At 42.5% G+C, this 13,794-nt stretch overlaps 1 protein-coding gene across 5 annotated transcripts in view; it reads left to right on the top strand.

Annotated features, from left to right (window-relative positions):
• Window positions 1-13,794, top strand: part of cfap61 (cilia and flagella associated protein 61) — a 169,765-nt gene that overhangs the window by 6,971 nt on the left and 149,000 nt on the right. For all 5 annotated transcript variants that reach the window (XR_009515173.1, XM_059986284.1, XM_059986283.1 and 2 more), the window contains exons 4-6: window positions 9,844-9,920; window positions 10,426-10,493; window positions 10,616-10,739. Coding sequence is in view for 4 of the 5 variants with exons in the window: in XM_059986284.1 (XP_059842267.1) it covers window positions 9,844-9,920; window positions 10,426-10,493; window positions 10,616-10,739 (269 nt within the window). In the remaining variant the exon portion in view is untranslated. The remainder of the gene's footprint in view (window positions 1-9,843; window positions 9,921-10,425; window positions 10,494-10,615; window positions 10,740-13,794) is intronic.

The following is a 13,794-nucleotide window of genomic DNA, read 5'->3' as shown; positions in this document are numbered from 1 at the left end:
ACTGGATTGTACTTGAGAAACTGAAAGGTCTGAAAGTAGATAAGTCTCCTGGACCTGATGGACTACACCCCAGGGTTCTAAAAGAGATAGCTGAAGAGATTGTGGAGGCATTAGTAATGATATTTCAATAATCAATAGATCCTGACATAGTTCCAATGGACTGGAAAATTGCAAATGTCACTCCATTCTTCAAGAAAAGAGGGAGGCAGATTAAAGAAATTTATAGACCAGTTAGATTGACCTCAGTGGGTGGGAAGTTGTTGAAGTTGATTGTTGATTGTTAAGGAAGTAGTTTCAGGGTATTTGGAGGCACATGACTAAATAGGCCAAAGTCAGCATGAAAATCTGTTGAAATTCTTTGAAAAAATAACCAACGGGATAGATTAAGGAGAATTGGTGGATGTTGTGTACTTGGATTTTCAGAAAGCCTTTGACAAGGTACTGCACATGAGACTGCTAAATAAGATAAGAGCCCAGAGCGTTATAGGAAATGTACTAGCATGTATAGAGCATTGGCTGATTGGCAGGAGGCAAAGAGTAGGAATAAAGGGATGCTTTCTGGATTGGCTACTAGTGACTGGTGGTATTCCACAGGGGTCTGTGTTGGGACAGCTTTTTATGTTGTACATCAATGATTTAGATGATGAAATTGATGGCTTACTGGCCAAGTTTGTGGATAGTACAAAGATAGGTGGGGCAAGTGGTGTTGAGGAAGTAGGTAGGCGGCGGAGGGACTTAAACAGTTTAGGAAAACGGGATAGAGTAGCAGATGAAATATGGTGTCAGGAAGTGTATGGTTGTGCACTTTGGCAGAAGGGATAAAAGCACAGACTATTTTCTAAATGGAGAAAAATTAAAAATCTTGAGATACAAAGGGATTTGGGATTCCTTATGCAGGATTCCCCAAAGGTTATTCTGCAGGTTGAATTGTGGTGAGGAAGTCAAATGCAGTATTAGCAAGGGTTTCAAGAGGATGAAAATCTAAAAGCAAGAATGAAATGTTGAGGCTATATAAGGTTCTGGTGGAGTATTGTGAACAGTTTTGGGCCCCTTATTTAAGAAAAGATGTGCTGACGTTGGCGAGGATTCAGAGGAGGTTCACCAGAATGATTCTGGGAATGAAAGGGTTGGCATATGAGGAGGCTCTGGGCCTGTACTCACTTGAATCCCAAAGAATGAGGGGAATCTTATTAAACCTATCAAATATTGAAAACTCTCGTGGATGTGATGAATATGGTTCCTTTGGTGGGGGAGTCTAGGAACAGAGGGCACAGCCTCAAATAGAGGGATGTCCATTTAGAACAGAGATGAAGTAGAATTTCTTTAGCCAGAGGTAGTGAATCAGTGGAATTCCTTGAAACAGGCAACTGTGGAGGACAGTTCACTGGGTGCATTTCAGGCAGAGGCTGACTGGTTCTTGATCAGTCAGAGCATGTAATGTTATGAGGAGAAGGGAGGAGAATGGGGTTGAAAGGGAAATCAGCCATGAATCAGCGCAGACTCGATGGGCTGATTGGGCTGGTCTTCTGTCTTACGGTCTAACACACACCAATCCTCATGGAGGAGTCAGCGGTGGAAACTGTGAACAGTTTCAAGTTTGTAGCCTCAGAGGATCTATCCTAAGTCCACCATACTGATGAAAGAAATCATGACAGTCATGCCAGTGGCTGTACTTCATTATGAGTTTGTGGAGATTTGGTGTGTCTCTAAAGATTCTAGCAAATTTCTACAGATGTACCATGGAGAGCATTCCGACTGAATGCATTACTGTTTGTTATGGTGGTATTGCAAGAGGCTTCAGAGGATTATAGACACAGACACTAGCCTCCTCTCCATTGAGGACATCTAGCAAAGGCAATGCCTCAGGAAGACATTATCTATCATTAAGGATCCCTCACTATTCGAGATATGCACTTTTCTCATTACTACAGTCGGAGAAGGTACCAAACCTCCAAACCTGAAGGCCCAAACTCAGTGTTTTAGAGACAGCTTCTTACCCTTTGCCATCAGATTTCTGAATGGTCCATGAACGTTAGCTTGCTGTTACTTTCTGCACTGGTTTTTTCATGACATTAGTACTATTCCTTATGCCTGTGCAGTACTGCTGTCACAACAAAACTAATTTCACAACCTATGTCAATGACAATAAACCTGATTCTGAATAATATCTGATTTTTAAAAAATACAATTTTACAAGTACATTGCTTGAACTTGAGGGTTTGAGTTATAGGAAGAAGTTGGACAGGATGGGGTTTTATTCCTTGGTGCATTGGCGACTGAGAGCTGATCTTATATGGGTATATGGAATCATGAGAGACACAGATAGGGTGAGTGGTCTTTTTTTCCAAAGTTGTTTAATTGTAAACAAGGGGGCATAGTTTTAAGGTTAGAGATGAAAAGTTTAATAGGAACCTAAGGAGTTTCTTTCTTATACTGTGACTGGTAGATATATATAACCAGATGCCAGAGGAAATGGTTGAGGCAGGCACATTAGATACATTTAAGAAGGATGTGTATGGGTATATGGACGTCAAGAGTTTAGATGGAATTGGACAAGTGCCAAGAAATTGGATTAGCTTGAATATATGTGGACTTGTGTCCTTGAGGTCTTTTTCCAACTCTTCAACTTTATAGCACTATGCACATGGTGATCAGAAACATGGAGTCCAAACTGGTGCTCTCTGTCTACAAATCTGTAAATGAATAGTATGTAGCAATGTGCTACACACAGCCCTGAAATAACAACACATAGTCGGTGAGTTGCAGTTGCAAAAGAGGTTTAATCAAATGTCGCAGCCTTGCTTTAAAGCCTTCCTGTTCCCGCCCTCCCTGGGCGGGAATACTGTAGTGGGCGCATATTCACAGTCCTGTCCCACATGCGGGCTTTTCCCCTTGCTGGTGAAGAAGGCCTGGCGCCTCAATGCAGGCGGGTGCCACTTTGTGAGCCGGTTCGAGTGTGCTGGGAAGCGGGTCGCCACATAAAACACCCCCCTCCCAGAACCGGCGATACACCCCCCCAATGTCCTCAGTCTGGGTTGGTCTCTGTTTGGGAGGTCTGCCTCTGCGCCGCGGTGCCTGAATCTCGACCAGCTGCGCCAAGTCCACATGGGCCAGTTTGAGTCGGTCCACTGTGAAAACCTCCTCTCTCCCCCGAATGTCCAGCACGAATGTGGACCAGTTGTTTCTTATCACCGTAAATGGCCCCTCGTAGGGCCGTTGTAGCGGTGACCAATGTCTGCCCCGTCGTACGAAAACAAACTTACAGTTCTGCAGGTCCTTGGGTGCACAGTTCGGGTTCTGCCCATGCTGTGAAGTGGGTATGGTCACGTAGTCTGTCCTGGACTGCTGCGGGTTCTTCCTCTTGCCCCCTTGGGGCTGGTATGAACTCTCCTGGGACGACCAGGGGTGCGCAGTACACCAACTCGGCCGACAAGGTGTATAGATTCTCTTTAGGCGCCGTGCAGATTCTGAGCAGGACCCAGGGAAGCTCATCCACCCAGTTAGACCCTTTGAGGTGGGCCATGAGAGCCGACTTCAGGTGACGGTGGAAACACTCCACTAGTCTGTTCGACTGTGGGTGGTAGGCAATTGTGTGGTGCAGCTGTGTCCCCAAAAGGCTGGCCATAGCTGACCACAGGCTGGAAGTGAACTGGGCGCCTCTGTCGGAGGTAATGTGGGCCGGTACACCAAAGCGAGATACCCAGGTTGCAATCAGCGCTCGGGCGCAGGATTCGGAGGTGGTGTTGGTGAGCGGGACTGCCTCTGGCCATCTTGTGAACCGGTCTACGTTAGTCAGGACGTGCCGCACTCCTCACGACACTGGCAGGGGGCCCACGATATCCACATGAATGTGGTCGAAATGCCGGCGAGTGGGGTGGAACTGCTGCGGCAGGGCTTTGGTGTGCCGCTGCACCTTGGCTGTTTGGCAGTGCATGCACGTTTTGGCCCATTCACTGACCTGCTTGTGGAGTCCGTACCAAATGAACCTGTTGGCTACCATCCAGACGGTTGACCTGATGGAGGGATGCGCTCAGTTGTGAATGGAGTCGAAAACGCGCCACCGCCAGGCTGCTGGGATGATGGGGCGGGGTTGGCCGGTGGTTACATCACAGAGTAGGGTCCTCTCACCTGGGCCAATGGGGAGGTCCTGGAGCTGCAACCCAGAGACTGCAGTTCTGTAACTAGGGATCTCCTCGTCTGCCTGCTGCGCCTCCACCAGCGCCTCATAGTCTACCCCCTGGGACAGGGCTTGCAGCAGGCGCATGTCCTCGGGCAGCTGCTCTAGGAACGCCTGCTCAAACATGAGGCAGGGCTTGTGTTCTCTAACCAGGGCCAGCATCTCATTCATCAAAGCCGACGGCGGCCTGTCCCCCAAACCATCCAGGTGCAGTAAGCGGGCAGCTCGCTCACACCATGAGAGTCCGAAAGTCCTTATGTGCAAGGCTTTGAATTCTGTGTATTTGCCATCCTGGGCGGCTGCCTCCTGGTCGAGGGAGCTCACCACGTAGTAGTAACGTGTGGCATCCGAGGTTATCTGCCGAATGTGGAATTGGGCTTCTGCTTGCTGGAGCCATAGGTGAGGTCGCAGTGTCCAGAAGCTTGGCAGTTTTAACAAAACTGCATGAACAGTGTTCATCTCCGGTCCAAGTATCATTTGGGCCGTCGGGGTCACCAATTGTAGCGGTGTGCTACACACAGTGCTGAAATAATGACACGCAGTTGGTGAGTTGCAGTTGCAAAAGAGGTTTATTCAAACTTTGCGGCCTTGCTATAAAGCCTTCCTGTTCCCGCCCTCCCCGGGCAGGAATGCTGTAGGGGGCGCATATTCACAGTCCCGTCCCGCACGCGGGCTTTTCCCCTTGCTGGTGAAGAAGGCCTGGCGCCCTTTTTGGGACTGGCCTCAATGCCGGTGCGCGCCACTTTGTGAGCCGGTTCAAGTGCGCTGGGAAGTGGATCGCCACAAGTAGACTCTGAGGAGAGTTAATGAGAATGTGGAGAGAATGGATATAGTTTGTCATTGGCTTTGCCCCTACCAGTGGCTACATGATAGTCATTTTACAGATGATCTCCATATTAGAGCCGTTTGGGTAAAGGAAATTTGACCTGACAGAATTCACAATTTACTACCTTAAGATATGGAAAAGAGTTTATGTGGACAAAAAGGTAAACAGATTTGAGGTTCATTTGTTCCCAACTTATGTTTCTTGATACAAGTGAAGATGATGTGTCTTCACACTATTGAAAAACAAATTGTTTACTAGGAATGTATAGACCTCTCATCCCTACTCCACCCACGTATTGCAGGGCTTGCCTGTATTTGATTATTTAGGCAGAAATTTGTCCTTTGTCACCTGCACTGAATGGACAACATTGTCATTATGTATTTTTTGTTTAGATAGATTCACTGATATGAAAGCAGCCCCTTTGGCCCATTATGCCCACGTCAATTATCCAACCTTACCTTGTTTCCATTTATGTCTCCTCTCTCTTCTTTCTCTCACCCACATAAGCCCAAATATCCACCTATCCCCTAGATCTACATGACCATTAAAATATAGCAAATACTGTATAGTGGCTAAACTGTGATTTTTCATTTTAATTATAATGAGATGTATTGATTTGGTGGGTTAAGTGCATGTTTTTGAATTGTGCAGGATGTGTATTTACTTATAACTACAAAAACAGTCACCCGATTGTTGTGTCTGTGCACAACTGCATAAATGAAAACATGCAAGCGGAAGATTGTTTTAACGGGTGTATTCACACTGCAGTGAGAGAGAGGGAGAGGGAGAGGGAGAGAGAGAGCAGTGCGCATGAGCAGACAACAGATCAATATGTAATGCTAACTGGGGGGGGGGGCTCATTGCTCTAAAAGAAATAGATCCGTACATAGATCCTCCCCCTTTAAATTAATGCACTATAAAACTGTATAAGCACAAAACATTAAATTGCTCTTTCAAAAACACATATTCCAAATAAACATACTTTCACAATACCAGTCCGTAACAACTTCACAGTTATAAAGATTCAGTCTTTTGAGTAGCACTCTATTTCGTTCAGGATGGTGCCTCTGCACCTGTGGAGTGGCATCAGGTTTGTTAGGTGTCTTGTCTAAGACAATGTTCTAGGTTTTCAATGTCACATTGCTGTCAATGACATTGTCACTGAGAAGTAAGTCTGGTGAATATAATGTGTCCATCTTGTTGGATGCATTGGACTGAGGTGTGCTGTTTGCTAGAGCATCCAGTATCTGGTCCGCATGATGTCTCCATGTCTGGTCGCCAGCATCCACTGTATATATCTGTGGTCCAGTTTTTGGTCCTATCCTACCGGGTGTTCACTTGTCTTCTTGGTAATCATGTGCTAGGACTGATTGAAGTGAATCATTGCTGCTTCACTTCAACTGACTGAACTGTTTATTTTGCACTTCCCTCCATAGATCTGGTTTCAGGAGGCCTATGCAAGATCTCAGATTCTTGTTCATGAACAACATTACAGGTGTTTGATTTGTCATCGTATGAACAGAGTTCCGATACACAAAAAGGAAATTGTCGCCTTGTCCTCCTTGAGAAATGTCCTCCTTGTCCATCGCTTTAATGGACTTCTTGAAGGTTTGGATAAACCTTTCAGCTAACCCATTCATTGCTGGGTGGTGAGCAGCTGACTTGAATGTCTGATGCCATTTTTCTTCATGAAAGGTTGGAATTCTTCTGTCATGTACTGTGGTCCGTTGTCACACACAGTTTCTTCTGGTAAGCCATTTCTGACAAAGATAGTCTTCAGAGCGGAAATAGTCTTTGCTGAGGTGGTTGACTTCATTCGTATACCTTTGGCTACTTAAGATGAGCATCCACAGCAATCAGAAACTTGGAGTCCATCAATGGCCCAGCAAAATCAATATGCACTCTTTGCCATGATGCCGATGACCATTCTCACAGGTGTAACAGTGCCTGTGGCATTTTGAACTTTTTGGCATCCCGTACAGCTTTTGGCCATGTCTTCAATCTGTTTAATCTATTCCCAGCCACCACACTTAGCTCTGGTGAGACTCTCATCTTGACTGAATACAGATTTTCTAACACTCTGGTGGGCAGTTTAGAGGGAACCACAACATGAGATTCAAACATCAGCTTTCTTTGATGTACTGACAGTTGGCCTCGTCTCACTGAGAGCTCTGGAAACAGGATTACCATGAGCTGGCCATCCTTGCATCATGATTTCCTAGACTTTTGACAATATGGAATCATTCTCTGTTTCCTTTTATATTTCAGAATTTGTTACTGGCAATTATTCCACCAGTGTGGTGTGGAACACTTTTGCTGGGTCATGGTATGAAGACTTTTCTTCTTCAGTTGCCAATAGTGGAAGACGTGACATGCCATCAATGTTGCTGTGTGGTTTGGTACCCTTGAACTCAATGTCATAAGAGTGGGCTGCTAGGAATGGTGCCCAATGTTGTAACGGGGCAGCAATTGGAATTTTCTTTCTGGGATTCAAAATGGATTAAAGGGGCTAATGATCTGTCACTAGCATAAACTTGTGTCTGTAGAGGTAGTGGTGAAACTTCCTTATTCCTCATACTAGACTAAGGATCTCTTTGTCGATCTGTGCACTGTGTTCTGCACTCGTCGGTGATCTTGAAGTGAATGCAATTGGGTGTTCAGATCCATCTTTCTTGTGTGACAAGATGGCTTCAATGTCATAAGGGGATGCATCACACATCAATTTTATGGGTGGGTTGGGTCATAATGGATGAGCAGTTCATCTGATGTTATTAATCTTATTATTTCCTTGAAGCTTTTTCACATCTTTCTGACCATTCCTATTTTGCTCCTGTCTAACAGTATGCTCAATAGACGCAGCATTGTAGCAATGTTTGGGAGAAACCAGTGGTAATAGTCTACAAGGCCCAAGTAGGACCTGAGTTGTGACACATTTTCAGGTTTGGGTTCCTGTAGCACTGTTTCAATCTTCCATTGTGACTTATGCAAGCCATGCTCGTCAATGACGTGTTCACAATATAAGATTTCATTCTTGAAAAATTCACATTTCTCTCTCTTTGTGTGCAGATCATGCTCATTCAATCTGGTAAGCACTTTCCAAGGTTCTAGAGGTACATTTCACCATTTTTGCCAGTCACAATGATGTTATCAAGGTAACATTGTGTTCCTGGGATACCTTGGAGTGCTGGGTCCATTGCTCTTGGCCAAATTGCTATAGCCAATGCAATGCCAAAGATAAGACAATTATACTGGAACAGACCCTTGTGAGTGTTAATTATGAGGAACTTCCTGCTTGACTTCTCAATCTGTATTTGCAGATAGGCTTGTGACAAGTTGATCTTTGAAAACCTCTCCCCACCTGCCAAAGATGCAAAAATGTCTTCTATTCACGGCAGGGGATACTGCACAGTACCCAGCACCAGATTGATGCTCACCTTGAAATCTCCACCTATGTGAACGGCTCTGGCCTTCCCTTTCTTGATCACTGGGATAAGGGCGTGGCCCAATCACTCCACACAACCTTGGAGTGATCTCCAAATGTTTCCAAGCTTTGCAATTCAGCATCCACTTTAGGATGTAGTGCATAAGGCCTTATGGAATCTTGGTGTTGCTGTTTCATCCGGTTCAATTCTGGCCTTCATGCCTTTGAGTTTACTAATCCCCTTCTCAAACACCTTCTCATTAGTACTTAAGCAGCTGTGCCAGTCTCTGTTTATTGTTACCATTTGGGCTACTGTTGCCTGTTGATATCACACTGAGACCTGAGCACCAGTCTAGTTGGATTTTTCTCAGCCATTCACATCCATAAAGTGCTGGCCCTCCACTTATCAATACATAAAACTCTATCTGTTGTGTTTGGCCTCTATAAGTTGCATTTACTTTCGGTTTGCCTTAATTTCTGTGTAAGTCTTTAGAATCACAGATGTCTTCTCTAATGAGTGCTTTGACTGTGCATGCTACATACAAGCCTGTCCTTTAAAGAATCAGAAAGTCCATCTCTAAAGTCACAGTACTGGGAAAGTTTGCTCAGTTCTGCATTGTATTCAGAAATGCTTTCAACTTGTGACTGGTTCCTTTTGTAAAATCTAAATGTCTCAGCTGTTACCAGTAGTTTAGGGCTCAAGTGATCTTGTAAAACTGTAACAATTTTGTTGAATGTCTTGCTTGCTGGCTTTTCAGGGGTTACTAGGTTGCGTAAGGGATTGCATGTCCTTGCACCCGTTAAGCCAAGAAGTATAGGGGCTTTCTTTTGCTCTTCCACATTGTTCACATTACTGTACAGTTCAACCCTCTCGATATATGACTCCCAGCCTTCGTTAGCGCTATCAAGTTCACCAGCTTTCCCGACTGAAGCTATTGCCATGTTATTTTCACTTTAAGTTCAGTGAGTCTTTCACTGTTACTTACAGGTCCTTTGGCGTTCTCGTGCTGTTTAACTCTCGCTGTTTCATCCCATAACTGTCGGTGTGGTTTGTGATATTTTCTGACACTTGGGTTCATACTCATTGCCAATTTGTTGTGTCTGTGCACAACTACATATATAAAAGCACACATGAGGGAAATGGCTTTAATGGGAATATTAACATTGTAGTGAGAGAGAGAAAGAGAAAACAATGCACGTGCATAGGCAACAGATCAATACCTAATGCTAATGGGTGGGGGGGGGGGGTTCATTGTTCTAAAACAAATAGATCCATAGGTTTTACTGCTATCTCCAGATTTATAAGCATTGGCAGGTTTTGCCAGGAGAAATATGACAATGTAACCTTTTATACTGCTTTTAATTCTATTACAGATGATTTATGTTTGAATAAAAATGACACTTTTAATATTTTGGCAGCCTGTGAACACACTTTTTATGCATTTGTTTGTGGCTAAACCGGACTTTGCAGCTGGTTGTGCGAGAGAGATTATCAGGTAGGTAGAGTTTTTTAGTTATAGATTCTTCAAGCACTCTATTTCATCAATATTCATGGATATTATATTAAAGAATAAAAGAAGTGTGAAACTCTTTACTTGGGGAAGGTGAAACAAGGAAAACAAATGTGCCACCTATTTGACTGTACCTTTTCAGTTTGTGTCGGCAACACCATTCAAATGTGCTGCTCATCAAAAGCTAACTACACAAAGTGTACCCAGCCGTCAGCGTATCTGAAGTTCCCCTTTTCACCCAGTATTGTATTTACCACTGTAGTTTACAGGCATGGACTCAGGAACAAGCTGAATATGCACTAGGGGTAACCACAAAGGCAACCCTTTGTCTATTTGTTTTCTGCCATACTTATGGTTAAAGTTGTGCAAAGTTGCTGTACAAATTAAGGCTATTATTTATCCTGATGCAGTTTGTGAATGACATTTGGTTTTCTGCTTCATGAGGAAATGTCAAAATATATAATTTAATTTATTTCTGCTCCTGCTTCAGGACTGTCTTTAATGCTGTTAGAGAACTACACTTCATAATTCTTTCTGTTGAAAAGAATGTCAGCCTGGGTAAATTTAATTTTAATTTTATTTTCAAGAATCTCATTTGTTATGTTCAACTTTGACAAAGTTTCCTTGTTTTAATACAATTTTGGAATTCACTTGTATTTTCTTTCATACTTTCACCTCAGATCCTGCAATATCACTTCTGTTTGCACCCTTGCCACAATTTAAGAAGACAGATAGTCTGCACTATACAGTCACTGTGTGTTACAGAAAGGATTATGTTCCAGTATTACATATTCGAAAAGCCAGGTAATGTTTCTTTAATGGGTATCCTTTCTCTCCCCTTACAGTAGCAATTGCCATTCTTTCCAACGCTAATTGCATAGTTGGATATGCGTGTTCTTGTGTGATTTTTTTTTAACTGATAGCAAGGCAGAATAAAGAATAAAAATGAACTTCATAATGATTTTCATTTTCCAAGACCTTTCAAAGTACATTTGTAATTTGAACTCAAGTAATTACCTCTGAAGTGTAGTTACTCTGTATAATAAGTCAAATATGTCAGCAGTTTGTGCACATCAAAATATACCAAATGTGTGGCGTGTAATAACTGATTTTGTTCCTTGTGTGATAAATGTTGACTAAGACATTGGGAGAACTCTCAAATAATCCCATGGTATCTTTTCTGAACAAGAAGTGTGTGCATTTAAAGTATATTTGCACATGTATTTTCAAAAAGTGCATATACATGTTTAGATCTTAAATACTTTATGAAACCACTGTATAATCTAATTGCATTGTTCTTGTGGAATAATTGGTTTTAAACATGTAAATAGTGACTGTGCTTGGAGATTTTTAATCTGGGAGATATGGTTGAGACAGTTTCTTTGTTTACCATCTTCTGTTATTATAATGGATCTTTTTTTGTAAAGACCTGCTCTTCTAATAGAAGATTTTATGGTAGTATTATGAACCTTCAAGAATAGAATCTAGACTGATTTACTAAGATGGTTTTATAGGGTACATATACAGTATTTACATCCTTGTAGGGGGTCAGTGTACTCTTTAGCTTGTCTGCTTATTGTGACTAGCAGCAGAGGGCACTAAGTACTGTTTTAAAGAATGCATTCCATGAGATTTAAATTCACTTTATTATAATTCATGAAACTGCATAGGGGATGGCAAAAAGACTGGAGCAAAACATTTTTTACATTTACATTTGGTAAGCCTGCTTCTGAATATGTTACAATTCACAAGATATTCCTATTGTAAATATATTTACCTTTTACCCATGATATATTTATGACATAAAAAATCTAGCACCCCTAAACCTGTGGTTGCTGTAGCACTTCACAGAAGGAATTATTCAAATCTTAACAACAGTTGCTTTCATAACAGTGCTTTCTGGAACCTTTCAGTGGTTTCCGCCTGGAAACTTAATGCTTATGTTATAATTCTTTTGCCGGCTTGAATGACTTCATTGATCTAAATCTGCCACTCTGCAAAGTATCCTTTCTAATCTTACAGCAGTGAACGGTTGAATTAAAATAAATGAGCTAGTTGAAGGCTTGTTAAAGACTATCTGTTCTAGATGAACGGTTTAGGACAGTGCAGTCGGTGGTCATCAAGGGCATTGAATTCTAAGTGGAAGAGTTAAAGGTTGTTCTGGAACTGCAAATAAAGTTAAGTATGGAATATTTCAGTCTCTCCTGCTAGAAACCCAAATATCCCAGAAATAAGTGAAAATGCCTTTAACTTACTTTTTCTTTTACACAGCAAGAAGGCACTAATTCCTGCATTGACTACTCAGTCCTGTAAGTGGCAGTGTTTTGACTAACAGTACAGCAAAGTGCAAGAGCAGCAGGATCCAATGTCAATAGGGTAGCAATACTCTGGTCCTCTTGGGTAAAGTTCATCACTTTGTGGCCACTCAGGACCTCACAGAAAAAGTAGAGCTCATCAAGGCTCATTTGTAAATCCAGAAAATAGTGGAAACAACACAGCAAAGAGCAATAGATTTTCCTTGGCCAAGCTAGTTATTCCTGTTGAACTGTACTTAAGGCTGAAAGAATGAACTCCAGACGTTCATGGCATTACTAGCACGTGCAAACCTGCTGAAATGAGGGAATTGATTCATGAGGTCTTCAAGCTATTATACAACTTCCCAAGATGCATTAAATTGACTGTGATCATAATGGCACACAATCAGGCAAAAATTTCAGTGATTCCAAAAATTAACAGCAGATAAGGTTATTGAGCTACTTCCAAAAACTGCAGGGCACGGTCTCACATCCTGGCCCCAATATTATCTTGGAGTATGACTTCTTCATGTCTACCCTAGCAGGGTTCAAATGATTTCAGTGATGAGTTGGTGCAACTTGAAGAATACAGTATGAAAATATACTTAATTGCATTATGCTTGGAAGTGAAAAGAAAATATTAGCAGAGCTTAGCAGCAAAGCATTTCTGAGCTGAGCGTATCCTGGAAGCTGACTTGATGAATATCAAATTTCCTACAAGAGCACACAATTAGTTCCAGTAGGGATAGGTTGAAATTTAGTCAATGGTAGATTTCTTCTGTTGAGTTCTCAACTCTCAGCCTGCACCTATCGGAGGTGCAAAGGGAGTTGTGAGTCCAAGTGAAGAATTTCCTAAAGATTAACTTGTAAGTTGAGTCTGTAATGAGGAAAACAAATGCAATGCTAACATTCATTTCAAGAGGACCACAATATAAAAGCAAGGGTGTAATGCTGAGGCTTTAATAGGTATTGGTCAGACCACATTTGGAATTTTGTGAGTAGCTTTGAGCCCCATATATAAGAAAGGATATGCTGGCCTCTTAAAGAGAGGTCTGGAGAAAACATACGAGGATGATCCCAGGGATGGAAGGCGTTTGATGACTCTGGGCCTGGACTTGCTGGAGTTTTGAAGGATGGTGAGGGAGGGGGAAAGCTACCAAATATTGAATGGCCTGAATAAAGTGGAAATGGGGAGCATGTTTCCAGTAGTAGGAGAATCTAGGACCAGAAGACACAGCCTCTGAATAAAAGGGCATCCCTTTAAAACAGAGATGAGGAGGAATTTTTTTAGCTAGATGGCAGTGAATCTGGAATTTTTTGCCACGGACAGTTGTGGGAGTCAAATCATTGGATATACTTAAAGTTCTTAATGAGTAAGGGCATCAAAGGGTACAGGAAGAAGGCTGTAAGATGGGGTTGAGAGGAAACAATAAATTGGTTGTGATCAAATATTCAAGCAAACTTGATGAGCTGAATGCTCCTGTGGCTTATGGTCTAATAGTTTTTGCTATATTCCATGAACTGGAAGCATTAGAAAATCTCTGGAGTCACTTTGATGATTTGGA

This window comes from Hypanus sabinus, chromosome 12 (genome assembly GCF_030144855.1).
Source record: "Hypanus sabinus isolate sHypSab1 chromosome 12, sHypSab1.hap1, whole genome shotgun sequence".
NCBI lineage: Eukaryota > Metazoa > Chordata > Chondrichthyes > Myliobatiformes > Dasyatidae > Hypanus > Hypanus sabinus.
This window is presented reverse-complemented; position numbering and strand designations above follow the sequence as displayed.